We start from the raw sequence: 22,094 nt of genomic DNA, 5'->3' as shown, positions 1-22,094 counted from the left end.
AGCCTCAACCTTTTCTCTGAGCTCCCAACCCCAGAACTGCCACCCGACTTCCTTACACCTGGTGGCTCAATCTCTCTCAACCCAACGTGTAGGAAGCAAGCTTGCAATCTTCCCACTCAGGGCAGAATCCTGGTACGACTTCCGTCCAAATAAACCCACTCCTTCCCTCCAAGGTGTGTCCGGACCACCCGACTCTGGTTCTTTTTTCCCCTGTAAACGTCTCTCTACCTGTGGACTGTCTTCCTTTGCCACCCACCTCATAAGACACCATCTCCATCCCAGAGGTCAGCGCAGCCTCTTGGCCCCCTGACACACTCAGTTTGTTCCCCTTTCACGGCCAGGGGGGTCTAGTCCCATTACGGCATCTCCACTGCGCCTGGAACCTGGGTGGGCCCCGTCACGCCTTCTGTCTAACCCCGCCTGGACCAGCGTGGAGGTGGGGCTCCCCCTACCTCGAGCCTAGGTGTGTGCTCTTCCCCTCCCCCCTCGGCCTGGCTTGAGTCCATTAATCCTTCCAATTCCAGCCCGAACACCCACCCTGGGCGCTTTCTTTGACCGCCTGCCCCACCCACCAAACCTCCTGTCAGTCACTTAACACAATCACATTGCTGCCTTTTTCTGTAAGGATTAGATCAACCTACAGCACCGCATCTAGAACCCATGTCTTCAAGGCAGGGTCTCTGGGCGGCAGAAAACTGGAACGCAATCAGCTCTTCTCGGGTTAAGCTGCCTGGCCCGCCCTCCTTCTATCCAATCACCATGGGCGATCCCGACACACTTATAAGACGGGCCTGGGTGGTTCAAGACCAGTGAGTTTCCTGTAGGGCCGCCGAGAGGACAGGCCTGCTCCGCGGGAGATATTTCTGAAGGCTGCCCTCAGGCCGACGGTCGTGACTGCGAACACCCCTGGACTCCAGCGCCTCGGGCCCCTCTTCCCGGAACGGTCCCCTGGAAGCCGCGCCGCGTCTCCAGACCCCCAGAGCCGGCCGCAGAGGCACGGCAGGGAGACTAGGTACGTGCCGGGCGCCCTGGGGGATGGGCACACCTTGTATGACCAGCTGGGCGCAGAGCCTCCGGTGCCCTGGGAGGGCCAGGGCCGGCTCCCCAGACGGCCTCGCCCTCCACGCCTCTGCTCCCCACCTTCCTTCCCTCTTCCCTCTGGGGAGGGAAAGCTCCAATCGGCCCAAGGTAATCTCGTCTCTCCCACCTCGTCCGGACACTTGGGCTGAATTAGTGAGCCCTCCTGCAGGCCAAGCGCTACTGGCGCCTCTTTGAAGACAGTTTAACAGGTCACCCCAGACCCCTCCCTCCAGACACCGTGTCCCCCTGCCGCCAGCCCGACCCGGCGAGCTCCCGCCTGTGCAGTGGATGCGGGGGTGCGGAGGGGTGGCTGGAGCCCCCGGACTGACCCGGTTTCCTCTCTCGGGCAGGTTCCTCATGCAGGAGCAGAGACCCTCCAAGCGCTTTCGCTCAACGGCCCCTAATCAAGGTACGTGAGACACCCTCACCCCCTTTCCGGTGCTCCCCAGTTTTCACTCTACGTTGGCTGTTTACGTGTATGACACAGAAGGCGTTTTGTGAACAGTGGCCCTCGCCTCAGTTTCCCCTCCAGACACGACCGTCTTCCTCTGTTTCTTAGCGCTACTGGCTGTTCTCTAAACGTCTCCGCTCCTGCCGACTTTCCCCTTTTGCGCAGGGTCTTCCCTCCCAGCAGAGGAGTGTGTAGCTGTCGGTCACGAGTTCTCAGCAACATGCCCACCCTCACTTTCCACACTGGAGCCCCGGGCCCCACCTCCCGCCCGCCTTCCAGAGACCCGGTACTCTGAGCGCAGACATCCTGTGCCCCAGGGTTAATTCCCCTCTTCTGAATTTTCCAGGACTTAGTAGTTGGGCTATTGTTTGCAAATTCAGTGTTCTCAAACTCTTCCCTGATGGTTAAAATTCACACCCAATCAAGCGCTCTACCAACTTGACCCCCTTCCAACCTGCTCCAGCCTCGACTGGCAGTCTCATCCCAGCCGTCACCCTGCGACCCGCCCCCCCCACCCCCACCCCCACCCCCCGCCATTGGCTGGGGAATCCCATCCCCCTCTGGAATTCTACGCCCTGTTTCTTTTATCTGGTGTCCTTTTCTCCCTTGGCTTATCTTTTCTCATTGGAGCACCCAGCTCTCAACCCTCACCTCCCGGTTTTCCTAGCCAAGAACTGAGGAAAAAAAGGAACCCGTTTGGTGATGACCCCAAACCCAGCTCCAGCCCAGGCCCCCCCCGGATGACCCAAACACCTTAGCATCATCAGGTTCCTCCTCTGTCCTCCAAACCTGCATCTTCTTCCTTGGGCAAGGCTTCATGCCCTCCCGCCGGGGAAGGGGTGCGGGAGGAGCTCACAAGGATGGGCAGGAGGGCGCCTGCAGACAGACGGGTCACCCGGGCGCCACCAGCCGCCGACCCCTTCACGCCTCCCCCGAGGCCGCAGCCCCTCCTTGCCAGCACCCCTGCTCCAGGCACACCTCTTCCCTGCCCCCCAAGTCCAGCTGTGATGCCCCTGCTGCCTTCCTTTCAATGGCTCTCCCTGGACCGCAGGGTAAACTCAAGCCTGGCTTAGCTCAAGGAGGCCTTGGGGAGCTGCCCCGCGTGCGGTGCTGTCCTTCAGCTGCCCAGCTGTCCTTCAAGTCAGGGAGCCGGGCTCCCAGCCTCTCTGCCCTCCCTGCCCCTCGGCCGTCAGCGCCGTTACTTGGTTTTGTTTGCTTCTGTCTGTCTGTCCTATTGAAGTTTAGCGCAGTTAGGACAGGGACCGTCATTTTTATTCAAATTGAACCTCTCTGGTGAACCTAGACTCTGTGTCCCCATCAGTACAACGGGGATTATAATACCTGGCTGGCCAGGCAGCTGTGAGGGCTGAATGCCATGGCCCGTGGGGAGTGCCCAGCCTGGAGGAGGCTTGTGGCCGTCCAGGGCCCCCCCCCACCCCCCCAGCCCCCAAGCCTCCCTCTGCTGAGTCTCTGCATCTCTCTCCACCTCAGGTGCTCATCCCCAGGAGACAGGCTGCCCTGGTGCAGAAGGCGGAGACCCTGGGGGGGCAGCCGGACCCCCGCAGCCAGGCCAGCCCTCGAGACCCTTTGCTTATGTGAACCCCATGAGACGTGAGGCCCCCGCTTTCGTGGGCTCGTCTCGCCTTGCACAGAGAGGCCGAGGCCACCGCAGGGGAGATAGCCAGGGGGCTGAAAGAGGCCGGGGCAGGGACCCCCGCCTGCACAGGGACCCCCGCCTGCAGGAGGGGCCGGGACGCCTGCTGGGGCCAGATCTGCATTTGGAGCTGGACAGCGGAGAGGTGCCCGAACAGCCCGCAGAGCCAGAAGCCAGGGAGACCCCTTTCACCAGGGCAGCCATGGCGGCCGCGGCACACGGACACGTGCTGCGGAACCCCGGCCCCGGCAGTGACACACTCAGGATGAGACCCCGGGGGCCGCCCAATGCCTACGGGTTCTGGGGTCTCAGGGAGGTCCAGCCTTCCGCCTGTTCCTACGTGGGGTTCGTACCCTCGGGCTCTGCTCTGATAGTCATGCAGACGCCCTCCGGCACCTACCTGTATTCAGTCGCAGCGCCCTATGCCCACCACAGCCAGCCCCTCTCTCTCTGACCTGGGCATTTGCTAACTACTCCAGGAGACCTTCCCCCAACTGGAGTCCCCTTCCTGTCCCCACCGTCTCCCCTGCTACCTGTATTGCCCGGCCTGAACCTGCAAGCTCCCCCAGGATCCCGGCAGGCCCAGGTCTGCTTCCCACAGGACAGGCGGTGCCAAGGGACAGAGCAGTGCATGAGGCGTCCAGGCAGAGAGAGCCCCAGGGTGCTCACGAGACGGAGACGCTGTGATCGGAGCGTCCCAGCGAGCGGCTGCAGGGTCAGGATACTGACGGCGGTCCCCCAGCAGCCTGTGAAACCAGCCAGCGGTTCCCCTCTGAAGAAAAACACGGATCCTGAGTGGGTGTGAGAGTGACGCATGTGGATGAGGCTTGGTTAAAGAGGAAATTCCAAGAGCTGCCTGTGAGGTGAGACCTACAGGGAAAGCAGAACTGGCCTGACATCAACACTCCCTCAAAAGCATCGGTGATTCCGAGAAAGCCATGAGGAGACCCTCTCGGATCCTGGAGAGCGTACGACCCTGAGTCTCGAATTCCATGACCTGGACCAGGTGGCGCGCGGACAGGAGGGGCTGGGCGCCGTCGAGGCACAGGAAAGGGGCCTGAATCCTAATCAGACCGGCCGAAGCGGGAGCTTCCTCTGAGCACGAGAGCTCACAGGCTGATATCAAAGCCCCTTCCTGTGAAAGCCGGCTCCAGGCGAGTTGTTCTGCTGCCTGCCCTGAAAGCACAGATGATGCTTTTCAGCCAGGAAAAAAAAAAGAAGTGGGAAGAAAAGAGGAAGAAGTGGGATGCAAGAAGGACCAGAAAGCAAGGAAATGGGTAAACTGTATTATTAAGTCTGAATAAGTATGATCCTCGAAGAAAGATGAATAATCTGGAATTGAAATCCCAGAAGGGGGCCTCCCTGGTGGCGTAGTGGGTAAGAATCCACCTGCCAATGCAGGGGACATGGGTTCGTTCCCTGGCCCGGGAAGATCCCACGTGCCACGGAGCAACGAAGCTCGTGCGCCACAACTACTGAGCCTGTGCTCCACAACTACTGAAGCCTGCGAGCCTAGAGCCCGTGCCCCGCAGCAAGAGAAGCCACCGCAATGAGAAGCCCGTGCACCGCAACGAAGAGTAGCCCCCGCTCGCCACAACCAGAGAAAGCCCGCGCACAGCAACGAAGACCCAACACAGCCAACAAATAAAATTAAAAAAAAAAAATTCCAGAAGCACTGACATCGAAATTTGGGGGATGTAGGAGTTCAAAGGAGCTACAAATTACTGAAATTCTGGTCTAGTCCTGGAATTCTATAGATGCTCAACCTGAGGGAGCAGAGGAACCCTGAGCATTTGTAAGCAGGTGGCCCCACTGGTAACTTCTAAAGGAGATGGAGGAGAATGAAGAATTCCAAACAGACTGAGGAACACGTGGATCCAAGAAAATTTGATGAATCAAACAAGAGGCAGACGGGGTCACAGAAACAGGGAGAAAGCAGGACACGGTCAAAACGCTACGTAAGGGGGCTTCCCTGGTGGCGCAGTGGTTGGGAGTCCGCCTGCCGATGCAGGGGGCGCGGGTTCGTGCCCCGCTCCGGGAAGACCCCACATGCCGCGGAGCGGCTGGGCCCGTGAGCCATGGCCGCTGAGCCTGCGCGTCCGGAGCCTGTGCTCCACAACGGGAGGGGCCACAGCCGTGAGAGGCCCGCGTACCGCCAAAAAAAACAAAACACGCTAAGTAAGGAGCAAGTAAGTGGGTGGCGGCCTCTGTGCTCCTGGCTTCAAAGGGGTATTTTGCACATTGACCATTAAGCAGGTGTTTCCTGTACTTTTCTCACAGACATGTCTGATCACGCCTAGATCACTCCCATCTTCTGAGTTTGATAAGAGGTTTATTACGAATTGGATTTTGTACTTTATTAAGCAGGCTTTGACCGCCTGATTTTGATTCATTTGTAAGAGAAAACATCCAAGGTAAATGAAGAGAATTTTTCCCATGAAAGATGTTTTTCTTGTGTATCCAACCATCCCCTTAAATAAACCCTTCTCTCTGGCTTTTATTGGAGTACATCTTTTATTAAAATTTCACAGTTTTCATCTTACCAACGTCAGATGAGCTTACTGTAACCAGAAAAAGAAACACACAGAAAGACAAAGAACGAGCGTCTGCTTCCCCCACTCCCTGCCACTGTGTGCTTTCCCTACAGCCTACAGGCCTGTACGAACACATGTGTACTTAAAGCCATCTTTGGGGTTTTATTTTACAAAAATGGGGCATGCGATCCTCCTGGGGTCGCCCGGGGTGATTCAGGGTCCAGGCAGGTGTGGCAGGTGTGCCGGGGGCAGTGCTGGAACCCGTTCTCCGTGTGAAGCAGGTGCCACGCAGACACCCAAGCTCGTCTGCGGCGGGAGCTGCCGCTTGCCGTCAACCCTGCGCTCAACCGCGCGTTCGTGTGGTCACCTCCCTGGGAGCTGGCCGACCCTCTGCAAGGCGCACCCTTCAGGCTTTTCAGGGAACAACCCTCTGCCGACGGGCTGTTTCCACCTCCAGAATGCTCTGCAAAACACTCGTACGTGGACTCTTCAGTACCGACTCTTTTAATTTTATGAAATAAATCCTCAAAGTGAGATTCCCATGTCAAACAGTAGGGCCATATTTTATCTTAAGAGGTATTAAGAAATTGCATTCAGTTAGGTTGTATCCGTAGCAATTCCCATCAGAGGGATACGAAGGCGCCGGTTCCCGCCCAGCCTTCCCAGCGATAAATGTTGGGACGCCATAATTTTTGCCAATCTCTCGAATAAAAATTTGTCATTATTGTTCTGATTTGATTTGTCTTGACTACTAATAAGGTTTAGTATCTTTTCATGCATTTATTACCACTTCTATTTCTTTCTCTGTTAATAGCCGATATGTATCTTTTCCACAGTTTTCTACTGGGTTTTAAATCCTTTTCTTATCAAGCTGTAGGAACTTCTCGGATATTGGAAACAGTGATACTTTCTTGTCCGCGGGGGTTTCTTGGGCGCACTGGGTCCAGCCTCAGCTCACAGCCCAGCTTTCCCTGTGCCCAGCCCCCAGGCCCTGCTCCCTCCCCAGGGCCAGAGGCCCATGTCTGCCATGCACGGCCCACCTTACAGCAGCATGGAACTGTTTCCTCAGTCACTTCACTGTTTAGACATTGTCCAGGGTAAACTTGCCAATTCAGGGTTTCCAGAAAGAGCTCAGAGTGTCCCCATTCCTCCCTCTTCGGGTGCTTTCACCTACATTCCTGAAGACTTGCCCATGTCCAGGCGTCAGGAGGCTTTTTCTTTCATCTTTAGGCACCTCTAGTTTCTTTAGTTTAATAACGTACATATTAGAGTGGTGACTAATTGATTCGGAGACACGTATTCAGCCTTTATTAACGGGATGTGTGTCCTCAAACTTGAAGACCACTGGTCTCTATTTTATATATAGGAAGCAGACATCGTTTCAATAATAAGTCTACACCAAGACAGTACGACCTAGGTGTCTGTCCTCTCACTGAGGACATGCCTGTTTACACCTTCACGCCACCGAAGAAGGCATCAAAGAGCCCGGCATGCACCTTGGTCATCTGACAATTAGGACGTGTGTCGGGACCCGGAAGTACACTTGCAGGAAGACTGGCAGCAGATGCTACAAGGCGCCCTGGCTGGGGGCTGTGGACCTCGCCTCACTGGTCACCCGTTCTTCACCCCGATGATTCAAGTCTGCACAGGAGAACTCTGGACGGCCCTCTGCCTTCAGGCGGGGTAGGGACCCCCACTCTCTCTCCTGCTCTCCATCGGTACGATAAGTTTTCTCCACTCTCCCTTGGAAGTTACACAGTGTACTGGGTTGAATCGTAGGATGTTGCCGTCATGTTGGTCAAACATCCGCAATTTCATATGGTTCAACTGCATACGATTAATTTTTTAACACACACACGTGACTTAAAGTCTAATGTTACTCGATCTCTATCTTTCTCTACCCTGTAAGGACCTTTGGATATGTCTACCCTGATCACTACCAGTTCCATTCTACATGGTATTATTGTCTTATATTTCAGTTCCATTTTGTCATCACCAAAATAATCATTATTGACACAATTAGTGTTTATCATCGATACTTATTTCACTCTATTTCCACGAGTCACCAATCCGTTTGCTGTCTTCAACCATTCCTCCTTTGTCTAGTGTTCAGTTTCCTTCTTCCTGAAGTACCTTCCTTAGAGATCTTCAGTAAAGAGCAGTTCATGGTAAGCTCTGTCTGAAACATCTTTATAGCGTGCACACTCTTGAATAATAGTTTAGCTGGATATAAAATTCTAGTTTGAACTATATGTTTTCTCTCACTGCCTTGCAGATATTTTCCTGTTGTTTTAGGCTGCTCTTGTTGCTGTTTTGAAACTTCTCATAGCCCAAACACTGGGCTCGGGAGGTAAAATTCTGTTCCTCTCGGGCCCTTTTACAACATGCTTTCTGTCTTTGATGTTCTGAAGTTTCCCTAGGAGATGTCCATACCTACATGTTTTTAAAACCTTTCTCCAGATTCATTGAGAATCTTCTATCTGAGAATACATTTGATAAAAAGTGGAAGATTCTAAGCTCTTATCCCTTTCATTTTCTCTCTTCTCCTCTGGAACCCCTGGTGGGTGTATGCTGGGTCACGTGATTCTGACCCGTGTGTCTCGTAACCGTGCTGCATTCTGTGCTGTGTCCCGCTGGTTTTCCTTACATCTGTCTTCTGCTTTACCAGTTTTTCTACTCTACTCAGTCAGCTCTTTCATCTTGATTTAGTGGATTCCTAATATTCCATTTTGTTCTTTTCTACATCTACTGTGATGGGTTATTTGCTCTTTATTTCTGATTTTTATAAGACTTATTTTATTTCATCATTTTGAACATTGTTTTATAATTTCTCTCAGATTTTTCAGTTAACTAAAGTTTTCAGGGAACAAATCTTCCTGGTTTCCTTCCTTCCTTTTCTTTTTTTTTTTTTGCAGCGAAATCTCACTCGCGGTGAAATCGTCTCCTTTTTGGTGTCTGTGGACCTGTCTTGTGCACATTTAGCTGATCCCAAGCAAGGCTTCTGTTTACTGTGGAACTTCATGGTGCTTGGACTGTTAAAGCGACATTCCATGGTGGCTTTCCTTTCGCGTATGCCAGGTTTTGGGGGTGGGGTGGGTGTGCCACCACCCCAGGAACAGACTCCGTGACAGTTTCTCAGCTTCTGGTCCCCACACCAGGAGGCAGAGTTTAAAGCCAGATGCTGGGTCCTCAGGAAGGGAAAGCCCAGGACTCTGGTTTTTCCTTGAGGATTACAGGCCCCTCTCCCAATCACAGTAGGGCCAGGCTTCCTTCCCTGAGTAGGTGTGTGCAGTGCATCCATTTCCCCACAGGGGTGTAGGAGTCACCTCAGCTTCAGTTCTTCCCCTCCTGTAGGCCAGGTGTGTGCACAAGACCCAAGCTCCCAATCCGTGGGCCCAAACTGGCCAGAGCTGCCGGTGCACGAGCCCGACGCCCCCACTCTCTCTCACTTCCCGCTTTGCTCTCACACCCGGACACCTTGCTTCCTGGCTTGCCGTCTATGCCAGCACGGAAGAGAAGCTAAAGCCACCGCCTCTGGGCCAGGCTGCTTGGGTTCCAACCCTGGCTGCACCACAGATGAGTTCCTTAGCCTCACGGCTCTCAGTCTTCCTGGCCGTCACATCGTGGGACTCTCAGCTGAGTTCATAGACTCTAGGTGCTCAGCACTGTGCCCAGAACACGGTGCGCACCCGACAGACACTACCTGCTATTATTTCAAAGCGGGTGGGGTGGTTCCGTCTTACCCAGAACCCCACGTGCTGCTCAGGCTTCCTGCGTCCCCCACTTAATCTTTCCTGCTTGTTGTTTATGCGTAAACTGTGTGACCCCAGTTTTTCAGAGCTCTGGCTCTATTCTGGGGGGTGGGGTGTCAAACCACTTTGTTGGAAGGAATGGCATTCAAACGTAGGGGGAAAAGTAAGCAGATGCTTTTGCACAGGTTATGGAAAGAGTAAAAAACGCAGTTCTGGTTTTCTAGCGTTGTGTAATGAAACACCCCAAAACTCAGAGTCTTAGAGCCTCCGTTTTATTTCGCTCACAATGTAGTAGGTCAGGAATTCAGGAAAGGCTCTGCTGGGCAGGTCACTCTGACCCACGCGGCAACGCTGGGATGTCGAGGACTGACCCACTTCCAACGCGGCTTTCACGCTCAATGGCAGATCGTTAATTTTCATCCCTGTGTAACGTCCAATATGTGAGTGTGCTTCATTTCATTCACCCGGTCCCCTGGAGGTGGGCTTTGGGGTTGTCTCCAGTTTCTTTTCCAGTATGAACATTTCTGTGCATTTCCTCTGGTAGACACGCCCAGGTTTCTGTCTTGGGTACACATTTAGGAGCGGAATTGCTGAGTCAGAGGGCACGTAAATGCTCCTGTGTAAGATTAGAGTACAGTGATCGTTCTACATCACATGCCCTTCAGCCTGTGTAAGCTGATACTTAGTATCGTCAGACTTCTTGCTTTTGGCCAATGAAACAATCTTGTAGTTTGCTGTAGCCTGTGTGCGTGTCTGAATCACTAGTGTCACTCAGCACGTCTGCAGATGCCTTCTCTTTTGTGCAACAGCTGCTGTATCTTTTGCCCACTGGGTTTTTTTCTTTCTTCTTACTGATTTGAGGTGTTCTTTATTTAATCTTGACAGCAATTTTTTGTCAGTCATGTTTTGCAAGTATAGTCTCATACTGTGACTTTTTTTTACCTGATTTAAATTGTCTTTTGACTTACAGAAGCTCTTAATCTTAATAATGAATTTAAATATATCAGTCTTTTTCCTTCATGTTAGTGCTTTTTGTACTTTAAGAAATCCTCCCCTACCTTGAAATCAGAAATCCTCACCTATATTTTCTTCTAAAGATTTTAAAATTTTGCTTTAGATATTTGCTTTGACACAAGTTCTTAATCCACCTGGAGAGGATAATTTAATTTTTTGTGTATAATTTAATTTTTTCCATATGGATAACCAATTATTCCTGGTACACACTGAAAACTCACTTCTTTCCCTGCTGGTTTGCCACGTGACCTGAATCATTAACAGAAGGTCCATATGTGCACAGATATGTTTAGGAACGTTCTATTTGTTCCACTGGTCATTTTTTTTTTTTTACCCCTGAACTAATACCACACAGCATCCCTTACTAAAGTTTTATAATGTCTTGGTACCTGGCAGAGCAAGACTACCTTCCTTCTTTAGAAGACAATTCTAATGAATTCCAATTTTAGAAGCAAATGGACAAGTTCTTAAAGGGTCTTGTTGAGCTTTGATTGGAGTTGTATTAAATCATTAGATAAATTGGGGGAGATTATATTATGATATTAAATTTTCCAGTTTATAAACACGGCCTCCTGATCAGTTATACGACCAATGCCTTTCCTGGAGAGTATATCCCTGCTGTCTTTGACAACTACTCTGCCAATGTGATGGTGGATGGAAAACCAGTGAATCTGGGCTTGTGGGATACAGCTGGACAAGAAGATTATGACCAATTACGTCCCCTATCCTATCCACAAACAGATGTATTCTTAATTTGCTTTTCTCTTGTGAGTCCTGCATCATTTGAAAATCTTCATGCAAAGTGGTACCCTGAAGTGCGACACCACTGTCCCAACACTCTGTCATCCTGGTGGGGACGAAACTTGATCTGAGGGATGATAAAGACATGATTGAGAAACTGAAGGAGAAGAAGCTGACACCCATCACCTACCCGCAGGGCTTGGCCACGGCCAAGAAGATCGGTGCCGTCAAATGCCTTGAGCACCTGGTGCTCACACAGCGAGGCCTCAAGACGGTGTTTGATGAAGCTATCCGGGCGGTTCTCTGCTCGCCGCTGCCCCCGCCCCCCCATCCCCCCGCCGCCCCACCCCCACCCCGGGTCAAGAAGAAGAAGAGAAAACGCCTGCTGTTGTGAATGTCCGGGCCCCAGGACCCTTTGTACGCTTTGCTCACATGGTGGAGCCTTCGCACTCAGTGCCAAGTTTTTGTTAACAGATTAGATTTTCCATAAAACCGTTTGGAACCAATCAGTAATTTCTAGGTTTTGTTTGTTTAAAGCGTAAGAGTTCAAACTTTCACATTCTATTAACGTTTAGCCCTAAAAAAAAAAAAAATTATTAGGTTTTCTTTTATATCCTGCAGGAAAATTTTACAAATTTCTGCATACAGGTCTTTACAACTTGAGTTAGGCTTATCTCATTGTATTTGTTGTTTCTGTTGCTAGATAGATGGTCCCAGCATCCAACCCACCCATCAGGATGCCCCAGGGACGTCACACAGCTCTCTGCTCACTGAGTTCAAAGATGAAGCTGCTTCCCACGCAGCATCCTCTGCTCACGAGGGCCTCCCCTGTACACCCCGGAGCCTTGGTGTACACTCAAGTCCACACACCCCCCCACCCCCGGTCACCAACACCCAACCCATTCTACCTCCAGAAAAAATCTTAGATCGGTCCAGTGGTTAACTGGGAGACTGGGATTGACATATATACACTAATATGTATAAAATAGAGAACTAGTAAGAACCTGCTGTATAAAATAGGGAACTCTGCCTCACGTCACTACAGTAGAAACTAACGCAACATTGTAAAACAGCTATACCCCACTAAAAGAATTAAAGAAAAAAAAGACTTCGCCTTCCAATGCAGGCGGTGCAGGTTTGCTCCCTGGTTGGGGAGCTAAGATCCCACATGCCTCGCAGCCAAAAAACCAAAACACAGAACGAAAGCAATGTGGTAACAAATTCAATAAAGACTTTAAAAATGGTCCACAGCCAAAAACTCTCTTAAAAAAACCCTTGGCTCCGTCCTCTTCTCTCCCTTCCTCTGCTCATCCACCAGGTGCTCCCTAATTCAGGTGCCACCTCCTCCTTCCCGATCGCAGCCACAGCCCCCCAACTTCCCCCGCTCATCCTGGCTGTGCCCTCCCCCAATCCTCTCCATCTTTTGGGAGAAGTATTCTTTCCAAAGCGTATAGAGCATCAATTCCCGACCCTACTTAGAAGCCTCTGACGGCCTCCCTCTGCTGTTCCCCAGGTGACTGTAAAGAGACTGACTCGCTGGCCCCACTGGCTCCTCCGTCCGCCTCCCACCGTCCCCTCCTTGGGCACTCTGGCCCTGACACGCTCTCTGGGACCCGACAGCTCTAGTCTGTTCCTTAACCCTGACTTGCGCATGTCTAACATCATCTCACGTGTCACGGGTGGAAGCTCTACCGCTTCTGGAAAGACCGACAGAAGACACGGGTGCAACAGGAAGCAGCAGGGGCAAGGTTTACTGTGTGGCTCGGTACCGGTCCCCACAACACGCTGAGCGAAGTTATCTCTTTTCAGGAGCCCAAACTGAGGCGGCCCGGGTGCGGCGCTAACTCGGAGGAGTAGGGACGGGGGTAGGCGTGCCCCCTGGGACCGGTGGGATCTCAAGCGTGGAAAGGCAGCAATGGCATCAGCCTCCCTGCCCACGGAGGGGCCCAGAGAGGGGGCTGGGGTCCACTTGCAGCCCCTCACTGACTCCTACCCAGGCCATGCCGCCAGCATGGGGGAGCTTGTCCCGTGTCCCCCTCCCACCCACTTCCCTAACTGCCAGCATTGTGAGGCAGGGGCCATGGCATTCAAGGTCCCGCATACCTGGGCACAAACCTGGTCCGGGCTGGCCACGTGCGCTGGGCCAGTCCTGAGCCCGGCCATTCCCGGCGACCCTGTCCGCGCAGGGGGCCAGGGTGAGGACTGATGGAAGCCAGCGTTGGGGACCAGCAGTGTGACTGCGTCTCTCCATCCAGGAGGGCCTGGCCCCAGCGCTGCGGAGGTGAACGCCAACTTCCAGTCCCTACGCGAGCCCACCCTCCTGCTGCAACGTCCCGCGGCCCCGCGGGCAGTGTCTTCCTGCGCCCACAGCCTGTCTGGTGCCCCACCCACTCGATGGGCGGCAGGCGGGCTGTTAACAGCAACGTTAGTAACAGCGTCTAGCGAACGCCTTGCTTGTGATGTGCGTGGCAGAGCTGAGCGTTTCAGATGCGTTATCTCCACTGGCCCCACGGCAGCTCCCTCAGCACCTGTCTCCTTGGAAGATTCCTTAGCGTTCACGAGACCCCGGCTGCCATGCCTGAGCGAGCTGCGCTCCAGAGACGGAGGCTGCCCGCCACCTAGCAAGTCGGCGCTGGGTGCCGCCCTGCCCGCCGCCCCCGTGCCCTCGCGGCTCCCGGCTGTGAGCGACTGGGGTCACTTCGAGGCTCTGGGGCAGAGACCAGGGTGTGGTCCTCTCCGGGCCAGTGGTGGCCATCAGGGCCTGCCCACCCGTCGGTTAAAGGGTCCACATGAGCTGGGGTCAAGGGTCAGAGCACAGCTGCCAGAGGCCAGCGTGTGGCCGGGTCAGGGGCTGGAACACCCCTGGGTTCCAGAGTGACTGTGTGGCTGGGCCAAGAGTCAGTGTGGGACTGAGGTCAGGGGTCAATGGGTGGCCAGCCACCGTCATGAGGCTGACCCCAGCGAGAACCAGACCCTCGCCCTGACCCATCAGGCCAGCACCCCTCTGCCCACGGCCCCAGCGTGGAGAGCTCAGTGGGACGGAGTGGAGGGGTCCCTAGGGCCAGGTGACCTGCACGGGGCCCCCAGGGAGCCCCAGGGGTGGTCTGCTGGTGGGCTGGGTGGGGCGTCATGAAGAGGAAGGAAGGGGGTCTCTAGGGCAGCTCTGGGCCCTGGCCCCTTGCATCCCCACCCCCAGGGCCACCAGGACCTCTCCAGGGGCAGACCAACCCCAGCCCCTCTGCTCAGGCGCCACCACACCTCGTGGGACCAAATGCGGCCTCTGCTGGCCCGAGACCCCCAGCGGCTGCCAGGAGGTCGTCCGCTTTCCTACATCTTCCCTGGGGTTCCCTCCCGCGGGACGCTTCCCGGCGCGTAACTTGGAAATCCTCTTCATCCTTCAAAGCCGCCCCGGACACCGGCAAGCCCTGCCACATCCCCGCCAGAGCAGGCACTTCCTAGACCCCTCGGCACGCACGTCGCCTGGTCTCGCCCCTGCGGGATTCAAGCCACGGGGCGGGGCGGGGGACACAGGTCGGGTAGGAAGGTTCACGGCCTCCGAGCTGAGCGGCAGCAACTCCTCTGCACGAGGAGGTGGGCTTCTCATCACATCCCGGAGAAGGGCTCAGCGGGCCTGCGCGTCCGCCGGCCTGCTAACTCGTGAGCCTCCCTTCCTGCGGGGCAAGAGGAAAGGCCCAGCTCAGAGCGGATCCATGAAGGCGGAGCTCGGCTCTGCTGTCACGGCCGTCCTGTTGCCTGGGCTCCTTTCCACCTGGGGCAGGTGACAGGGCTCCTCATTAACCATCAACCTTCCCTCCGAAACACCAGGAGGGGCAGGAGTGCGTGCCACGCACCCGGCGCTGCCCAGCCCTGCACCCTGACAGACCTCCTTTCCTGTGGCCGCAGGAGCCCGCCCAGGCCTCACAGCCTGCGGGAGAGGTGGACTCATTAAAAATAATTTCCTGGCCGGAGTCATTACCTTCCGCTGGCAGAGGCCGTCCAACTCCCTCAGCAAGAATCAGAAGCCTGCTGGCCCCTGGGGACCCTTCACCCCAAGGAGAGGTGAGGCCGGAGGTCAAGCCCGCCCAGTCACGAGGGACGAGCTGGCACTCCTGCCCCCAGCCCTCTGCAGGAGCGACTCGGACCCGGGGCACAGTCCCGGGGCCGAGGCGGTCACTCCCCACTTTCCTGGCGGAGAGACCGCGTCTCAGAGAGGCAAGGCACCTGCAGACACGCGGCACAGCCGTGTCTGGGAGCCTGGCTGTCGGAGCGGGGCCAGGCTCACCACCGTATGGGGTGCCAGGGCTCAGGGCCAGGAGTGCTGGCTGGAGAGGCAGGGCCACCTGGTGCCTGACGGGCCTGAGCAGCTGAGGGCTTTGGGGTGACTGCACCTGGGCGGAGTGCAGGACAGGCTCATGGCCAGAAGCAGGTGGTCACAGGCCTAAGGGCCGGACAGGACCACCCAAGTGGAAGCCTAGGCAGGTGGGCAGCCAGAGCTCCCAAGGCCAGCAGCACCCAGCAGGTGACCCCCTCCTGGCTGCCCTGCCGGGCTGGCTCTGGGCCAGGCGGCCCCTTACTGTCTGAACACGGGCTGCGCCTGGCGAGCACCACAGGCCCCGAAACTCACCCCCATCACCAGAACTAGGAAAACTTCCCTGGCCCCTGGGAGGCCCTGGCCACCTGCCAGATGTGATCCAGGTGTGATGAGAGGTTGCAGACAGGCCTTCCTGTCTGAAACACAGAGGAGCGTGCGCACGCACTGCTATGGGCTGAACATCCGCGCACGCGGATTCACGGGAAGCCCTGACTCCCAGTGTGGCTGTATTTGGAGACGGGGCCTCTGAGGAGACAACCAAGGTTACACCAGGCCATCAGGGTGGGGCCTGATCCTCATAAAAAGAGGTAGTAGGGAGAGGGGCTTCCCTGGTGGCGCAGTGGTTGAGAATCCGCCTGCCAGTGCAGGGGACACAGTTTTGAGCCCTAGTCCAGGAAGATCCCACATGCCACGGAGGAACTAAGCCCGTGAGCCGCAGCTACTGAGCCCACGCGCCACAACTACTGAGCCCATGTGCGTAGAGCCTGTGCTCCGCAACAAGATAAGCCACCGCAATGAGAAGCCCGCGCACCGCAACGACGAGTAGCCCCCGTTCGCAACTAGAGAAAGCCCGCGCGCAGCAACAAAGACCCAACGCAGCCAAAAAAAAATAAATTTATAAAAAATAAAAAAGAAGAGGTAGGGAGAGCCCGGCTCCCCCCGCCCCACTGCGTGCACCAGGAAGAGGTAGTCCGAGGGCGTCTGCAGCCCAAGGGGGGGCGCCCCCCAGAACCCAACCACATGGGCACCAGCCTGCAGACCTATGAGGAGTCACACACGTGGAGAATCCCGGCTCTGTGAGACGGAACGTGCAATCGGGGGGGGGGGGGGACAGGGAAGGACCCTTCCTCGCACTGACGCCCGCTCATCAAGACTGTGCACCTGGGGGGCCCGGGGCCACCTCCGTGGCCTCAAGCCGCACAACAGAGACCCTGGAGGCTTAGGAGCTTAGGGGTCCGGGTCCCACCCCTAGAACCTGAGCCACCACAGTCACGTTTACATCAATCAACGTGGACTTCAGGCCAGCAGAGTATTGTGAAGGTTAGGAGGGCGGCAGCGGTTAAGAAAAGGGACAGTCGACTGAACACGTATCAGGATCCTCAACCTGCAGGCCCCGAATAACAGAACCACAACCGCCAGGCGGATGACAGGTCCCACCTCGCTCACCTTTACGTCAAATGGAAAGACGGCTGGTCTAGCATTCTCACCGACGAGCCCCCAGTCGCGGTCGGTAAGTACACAGGCTCGCTGGTCGCCGACGGGTACGAGCTTCTGGAAGCCCAGGGTGTGCACATCAACTTGCTGACCCTAGGCCTCAGCATCCTCTCCCGTGACCAACACACTCCACCCCACAAGCGCGGCAGTGGGTGGAGCACGTGCGCAGGTCTGCGGGGGCGTCAGGGGTCGCCTCCACCTGCCAGAGCCAGCCCAGGAGGTCGCCTCTGTACGGCGGCTTGGAGCGGGCTCAGCGGAGGCGGGCCCTCCAGGAGGCCCTGCTTGACGCTTTCGAGCCCAAGGACAGCGGGGACCACAGGGCGACGCCAGCCGCTCAGGGAAGCGCCCGGATGGACGGGGCAGGGGACGGCTGGAGAGTCGACAGACTGAAGACCCCGCTAGGCTGGAAGAAGGGTCGGGGTCTGAACTTGCTGGGGCGCGTGAGTCTAGGACCACTTCTGGGCCTGGCCACGCGGCTGGGGGGCCGCTGGAGGGCGGGGCGCCGCAGCAGAGGGACAAGGGCCAGGGCAGAAGGACCCGGATGGGATGGAAGGGTGCCCGCAGGTGGAGGGCGGGGCAAACCCCGACACGCCCCGCCCCCAGGCTCGCAGCGCCCGTGGCTCAGGGCTGAGGGTGGAATCCAGCTGAGGACCAAGAGACAGAATTACCCTTCCACACCTGAGCCTCCGGGAAAAGTGAACGCGCTACAGATCCACAACCCAGTGGCTGGATCATTTCGCGGAACGAGTGATCAACGAACAATCTGAAAAGAAAAGGCTTTCCTGGCCAAGTCACCACAGGCAGAAAGCACTAAAGGCAAATTGATGTGATGACAAAGAAGCTTTAAAACATCTCTCTGCACAAAACCCCCAAACCCAAAAACAAGCAAAACACCAGAAACAGAAAAGCTACGGACAGCTGAGTCACAGGGAAAGCTTTCCAAAGGCCAATAAACACATGAGAATCCTTCAAGAGTAATTACAGGAACTTTAGAAAATGTTAGGACGGGATATATTCTTCATCTGTCCGATTGGCATATTAAAGACTTGAACAGGAGGGGTCGGAGGCTGTGAAGAAAGATGCCTTCACCTGCGTGGCTGGGGGACTCTCCTCCATCAGGGAGAGGGACTTGGAAATTGCTCTCACATTCGAGGCGTCTATTCCCTTCGGCCCTGCTGCTCTGCTTCCACAGCCAAGATGAGCTATTAACTGAAAGGGGCAATTGCAGCTCCAGTGGGAGGCGTCTCTGTGGTGGAAGTGGGTCCATGGAGATCTATTAGGGGAGCAGAACAGGTGGGTGGGCTGCAAACCAGCCCCCAGGGCCCCTCGAGCTCCACGCCTGCCCGTGGGGACCACCGGGGCCCTGAGCACTGCCAGGGGCTTGGCTGTGAGGGGGAGGGCGCTGGGCGAGCATGCGGGGGACAGGCCGGGGAGGGCCCAGGGTGGCGAGGGGGCCTTCAAATCCCACCGTAAGAGAGCTGACGGAAGGCTTCACGTCCAGGCTGGCGAGGTCGCCTCTGGGGACGGGCAGTGGAGGACACGGAGCGTCCGTTTTTACTTCCTACGCTTCTGTGTACCTTACTTTCGTAACTAAAATCCCGAGTGGAAGATTTATTTTTTTGAGATGAAAACAAAATCAGGCCTGGCCCAGCCGGCCCGAGTGGTGATTGCCGGCACTCGTTCCCACCACTCTCGTTACTGCTAGGCTGGCTTGGACTGGGCTTGGGCCGGGCTGGGCAGCTCGAGGGGGCGGGGGCGGGAGCGGCTGGAGCCGCCCAGACGGATTCCCGGGAGCAGAGGGAGGCTGGGAAGGGTGAGCGATGCAGTGTCTCAGGAACACCCCCCGAGCTAAGGAGAGGGCCAGGAAGGGGGACAGGAAAGTCCGGGGCTGGTCAGGGGTAATCTTCCAACAGGGGTAGGGACTGGTCTGGGCGGGGAGCAGGGAGGGAGGGGGCTTCACCTTTGACCCGGGGAGGGGGCGGGGTTGTGCGGGCGGTGAGAGGGTGTGAAGTCACGGGTACATTCGTGAGCTCTGACGGGAGAATTCACCTGCCCAGGGAAAGGGTGCAGAGACCGGGACAGGGCCTGGGAAGCCTCCTTACCATAAAAGGAATCCTCCCCAACGACCATGCATTTCACACTTTTCCACTTGCAAACTCAATGCTGTCTGTTTGGGGATCTGAACGAAATGGTTTCCAAAAAAACCCAAATAACAGTGAGACCCACGCTAAAAAGGATGCCCCCAGACACCTGCGAAGGACTGCCCTGGGCGGGGGGGTCAGAGACAGGGAGTCTCTGAAGTGGGGGATCCGTGTGGGCACCAGGTGTCCAAGTGAGGACACCCGCGTCCCACACGGAGGGAAAATCACGGACGGAACCGCGACAATTAGGAATGTGCCCACTCACAGCAGCGCAGGAGAAAGGCGCTGATGAAGGAAGAAAAACGGCATCTCCCCTCGGCCCCTCCCCGCCCCACCCCATCCCGGCACGGGGCGGGGGGGGGGGCGGGGGGGCTTTGCCTTTTGTTTCCTCCGCACCCACAGCCCCATAAACCCAGGGAACAGATGCAGACGTCTGGGGGCCAGGCAAGAAGAGCGGCTTTTAATCCACCAGCAATCCTTAAACTGCAGCGGGGGGCATGCCTCTGGGCCGGGTTCTGGGTAGTCGACCAGTTTCCCGGAATCTCACGGCAAATAGGGGTCCGTTTTGGCCTTGACTTACGTGAGTCCCCACATGGGTCCTCCCAGCCCAGCCACTCGGGTATCTGTCTGCCCTGCACTGACCCCAGAGCGCTCTGACCCCAGTAAGCGGTGACATCTGGTCAGACACGGGACCCCCGCATCTTCCCTTAACCCTGGGGGTCTTGTTAACAGACAGACTGTGACTCAGCATGTCTGGGTGAGGGCTGAGACTGTGAATTTCTCACAGGCTCCGGTGATGTCCTGCCTGCGGTCCACACTGAACCATGCAGGGCTCATCTGGCTCTAACTTCCTTCATCCCCTGCTGTTTCAGGGTCCTTCCCTGAGGCATCTCACGGGCGAATAAGCTATTCCATGGTGTTCACCTGCCCATTTTCTTAGCCGCTCATTCCAGACGGGGCTGCGGGCTGTTTCCAGCATGGGAGCTTGCCCGGGGACATGGGGTCTTCAGGGTGGGCTTGCAGAAACCCCCTTGGTCAGCAACGGGTCCACCGTCCCAGCCAAGAGGGACCACCGACACGGGCATCACCCAGTTTTTAATTTTTGCCAACCTGGTGAGCACAGGTGAACCCCTGCAGTGTATTTTGCATTTTTCTAATACACAGGACTTTCTCCTTCCGTGTTTGTTGGCCTTTGGAGTTTCTTCCCCACGGATTTTTACGTGCTCTCTGTTAAGGCAATCCCTAGACATTATACTTTTTGTCGTTGTTATGAATAATATCTAATTCATTATGTTTGTTACATTTTCTAACTGGTGTGGAGAAATGCTATTGATTTTCATAAGTTGATCTTGTATCCACCAACCTTGCTCAATTATTAGATTTTAAGATTTATATTGTGATGCTTTTTTTTTTTTTTTTTTTTTTGTGGTACGCGGGCCTCTCGCTGTTGTGGCCTCTCCCGTTGCAGAGCACAGGCTCCGGACGCGCAGGTTCAGCGGCCATGGCTCACGGGCCCAGCCGCTCCGCGGCATGTGGGATCTTCCCGGACTGGGGCACGAACCCGTGTCCCCTGCATCGGCAGGCAGACCCCCGACCACTGCGCCACCAGGGAAGCCCATGATGCTCCTTTTGTATGAAATATGTCTAAAACATCATCTATATAAATGACATACATGTATAATGACTGAAGTGACATGTGTATATTTACATAAGACACAATAACATTTTCATCTCTTCTGTTTAAAATCCTCACCCCTCCGGGGTCTGCTTCTTTCCTCCTGGTGTTGGTCCAGCCCTCCGCTTCCATGTTGAACACCAGTAATTAATGAAGGCATCTCTGCCTTTACTAGAACCTTTAAGAGAACGTGTCTAAAGTTCCTGCATGAAGCAGAATGTTTTGGTATATTACCTTTGTTAAGCTAAGGAAGCTCCCTTCTATTCCTACTTCATCAAGAAGTCTTACTATTGTTCTTGTTGTAATTAATGTTTTCATTATAAATAGATGTTGAATTTCATCAATGATTTCTCAGCATCAATTGAAATAATCATGAATTTTCTCTTTTAATAAATCATGAAAACATTAATATATTTTCTAATGTGAAAACATCCTTGCATTCCTGAGATAAACCCTACCTGGTTATAACATATATTTTTAATACATTTATACTCTATTAAGGCATTTGCATTTACATTTGTAAGTAATACGCGTTTCTTTTCGTTTTTTAAAATTCAATTTAGGAATCAAGATTACACCAGCCTCCTAAAATGAGCTGAGCAGTTTTTACTCTTTTTGGACATTCTAAAATGACTTGGACAAGATAGGAATTAACCACCACTTAAGGGTTTGGTAGAAATCCCCCATAAAACAGTCTGGGCTGGGGGCTCATTGGGAAGGGAAATATTAGATTTCAATTTATTTAATAATCATTGGCTTATTCAAATTTTCTATTTCTTTTTGCACCATTGTTTTCATTTTCTATATTCCTAGAAACTTACCTACATCACTAGGCTTTCCAATCTATCAGCAAATAATTATTTATTATACCTTTTTATTGTTGTAAAAACTCTGTTGTATCCAAAGTTAATTTCCCTTTTTCATTCGGTGAGTATATATTTTTATATTTTTTCTCTCTCTCTTCCCCTCTCTCTACTTTCAGTATAGACAGTTCTGCTGATCTCTATTTCGGTGAATTCTGATCTTTATTACTTCCTTCCTTCTTGCTTTGGGTTTGCTTTGTTGACCTTTGTCTAATGTCTTTCTTTGAATGTCTAGTGCATTTTTTCTACATTTTTTATTCCTAGTCATTTTATTTAAAACCAAAATTTTCCTAGTATTTGGTAAAGTAGCAGGATACAAAATTAATGCACAGAAATCTCTGGCATTCCTATACACTAAAGATGAAAAATCTGAAAGTGAAATT

The 22,094-nt window shown here is 54.3% G+C and overlaps 1 protein-coding gene and 1 pseudogene across 1 annotated transcript; both read left to right on the top strand.

Annotated features, from left to right (window-relative positions):
* Nucleotides 1–759: 759 nt before the first annotated feature.
* Nucleotides 760–3,639, top strand: PRR20G (proline rich 20G). Its single transcript, XM_027098461.1, has 3 exons — nt 760–809; nt 1,431–1,489; nt 3,023–3,639. The coding sequence occupies exons 1-3, from the start codon at nt 760–762 to the stop codon at nt 3,637–3,639; spliced, it is 726 nt and encodes a 241-aa protein (XP_026954262.1).
* Nucleotides 3,640–11,021: 7,382 nt separating this feature from the next.
* The window catches only part of LOC113615719 (ras-related C3 botulinum toxin substrate 1 pseudogene), an 86,548-nt pseudogene continuing 75,475 nt past the window's right edge, over nt 11,022–22,094 (top strand).

Source organism: Aethalodelphis obliquidens, unplaced genomic scaffold (genome assembly GCF_003676395.1).
Source record: "Aethalodelphis obliquidens isolate GAN/ISIS:26980383/991018 unplaced genomic scaffold, ASM367639v1 scaffold123, whole genome shotgun sequence".
NCBI classification, from domain to species: domain Eukaryota; kingdom Metazoa; phylum Chordata; class Mammalia; order Artiodactyla; family Delphinidae; genus Aethalodelphis; species Aethalodelphis obliquidens.
Note: the sequence above shows the minus strand (reverse complement) of the source record. Positions and strands in the feature narration are given on the sequence as shown.

Coding starts and splice junctions, on each gene's coding strand:
- PRR20G (XM_027098461.1), top strand. CDS start 760: ATGGGCGATCCCGACACACTTATAAGACGGGCCTGGGTGGTTCAAGAC. Junction 810..1,430: donor GCCTGGGTGGTTCAAGACCA/GTGAGTTTCCTG, acceptor TCTCTCGGGCAG/GTTCCTCATGCAGGAGCAGA. Junction 1,490..3,022: donor CTCAACGGCCCCTAATCAAG/GTACGTGAGACA, acceptor TCTCCACCTCAG/GTGCTCATCCCCAGGAGACA.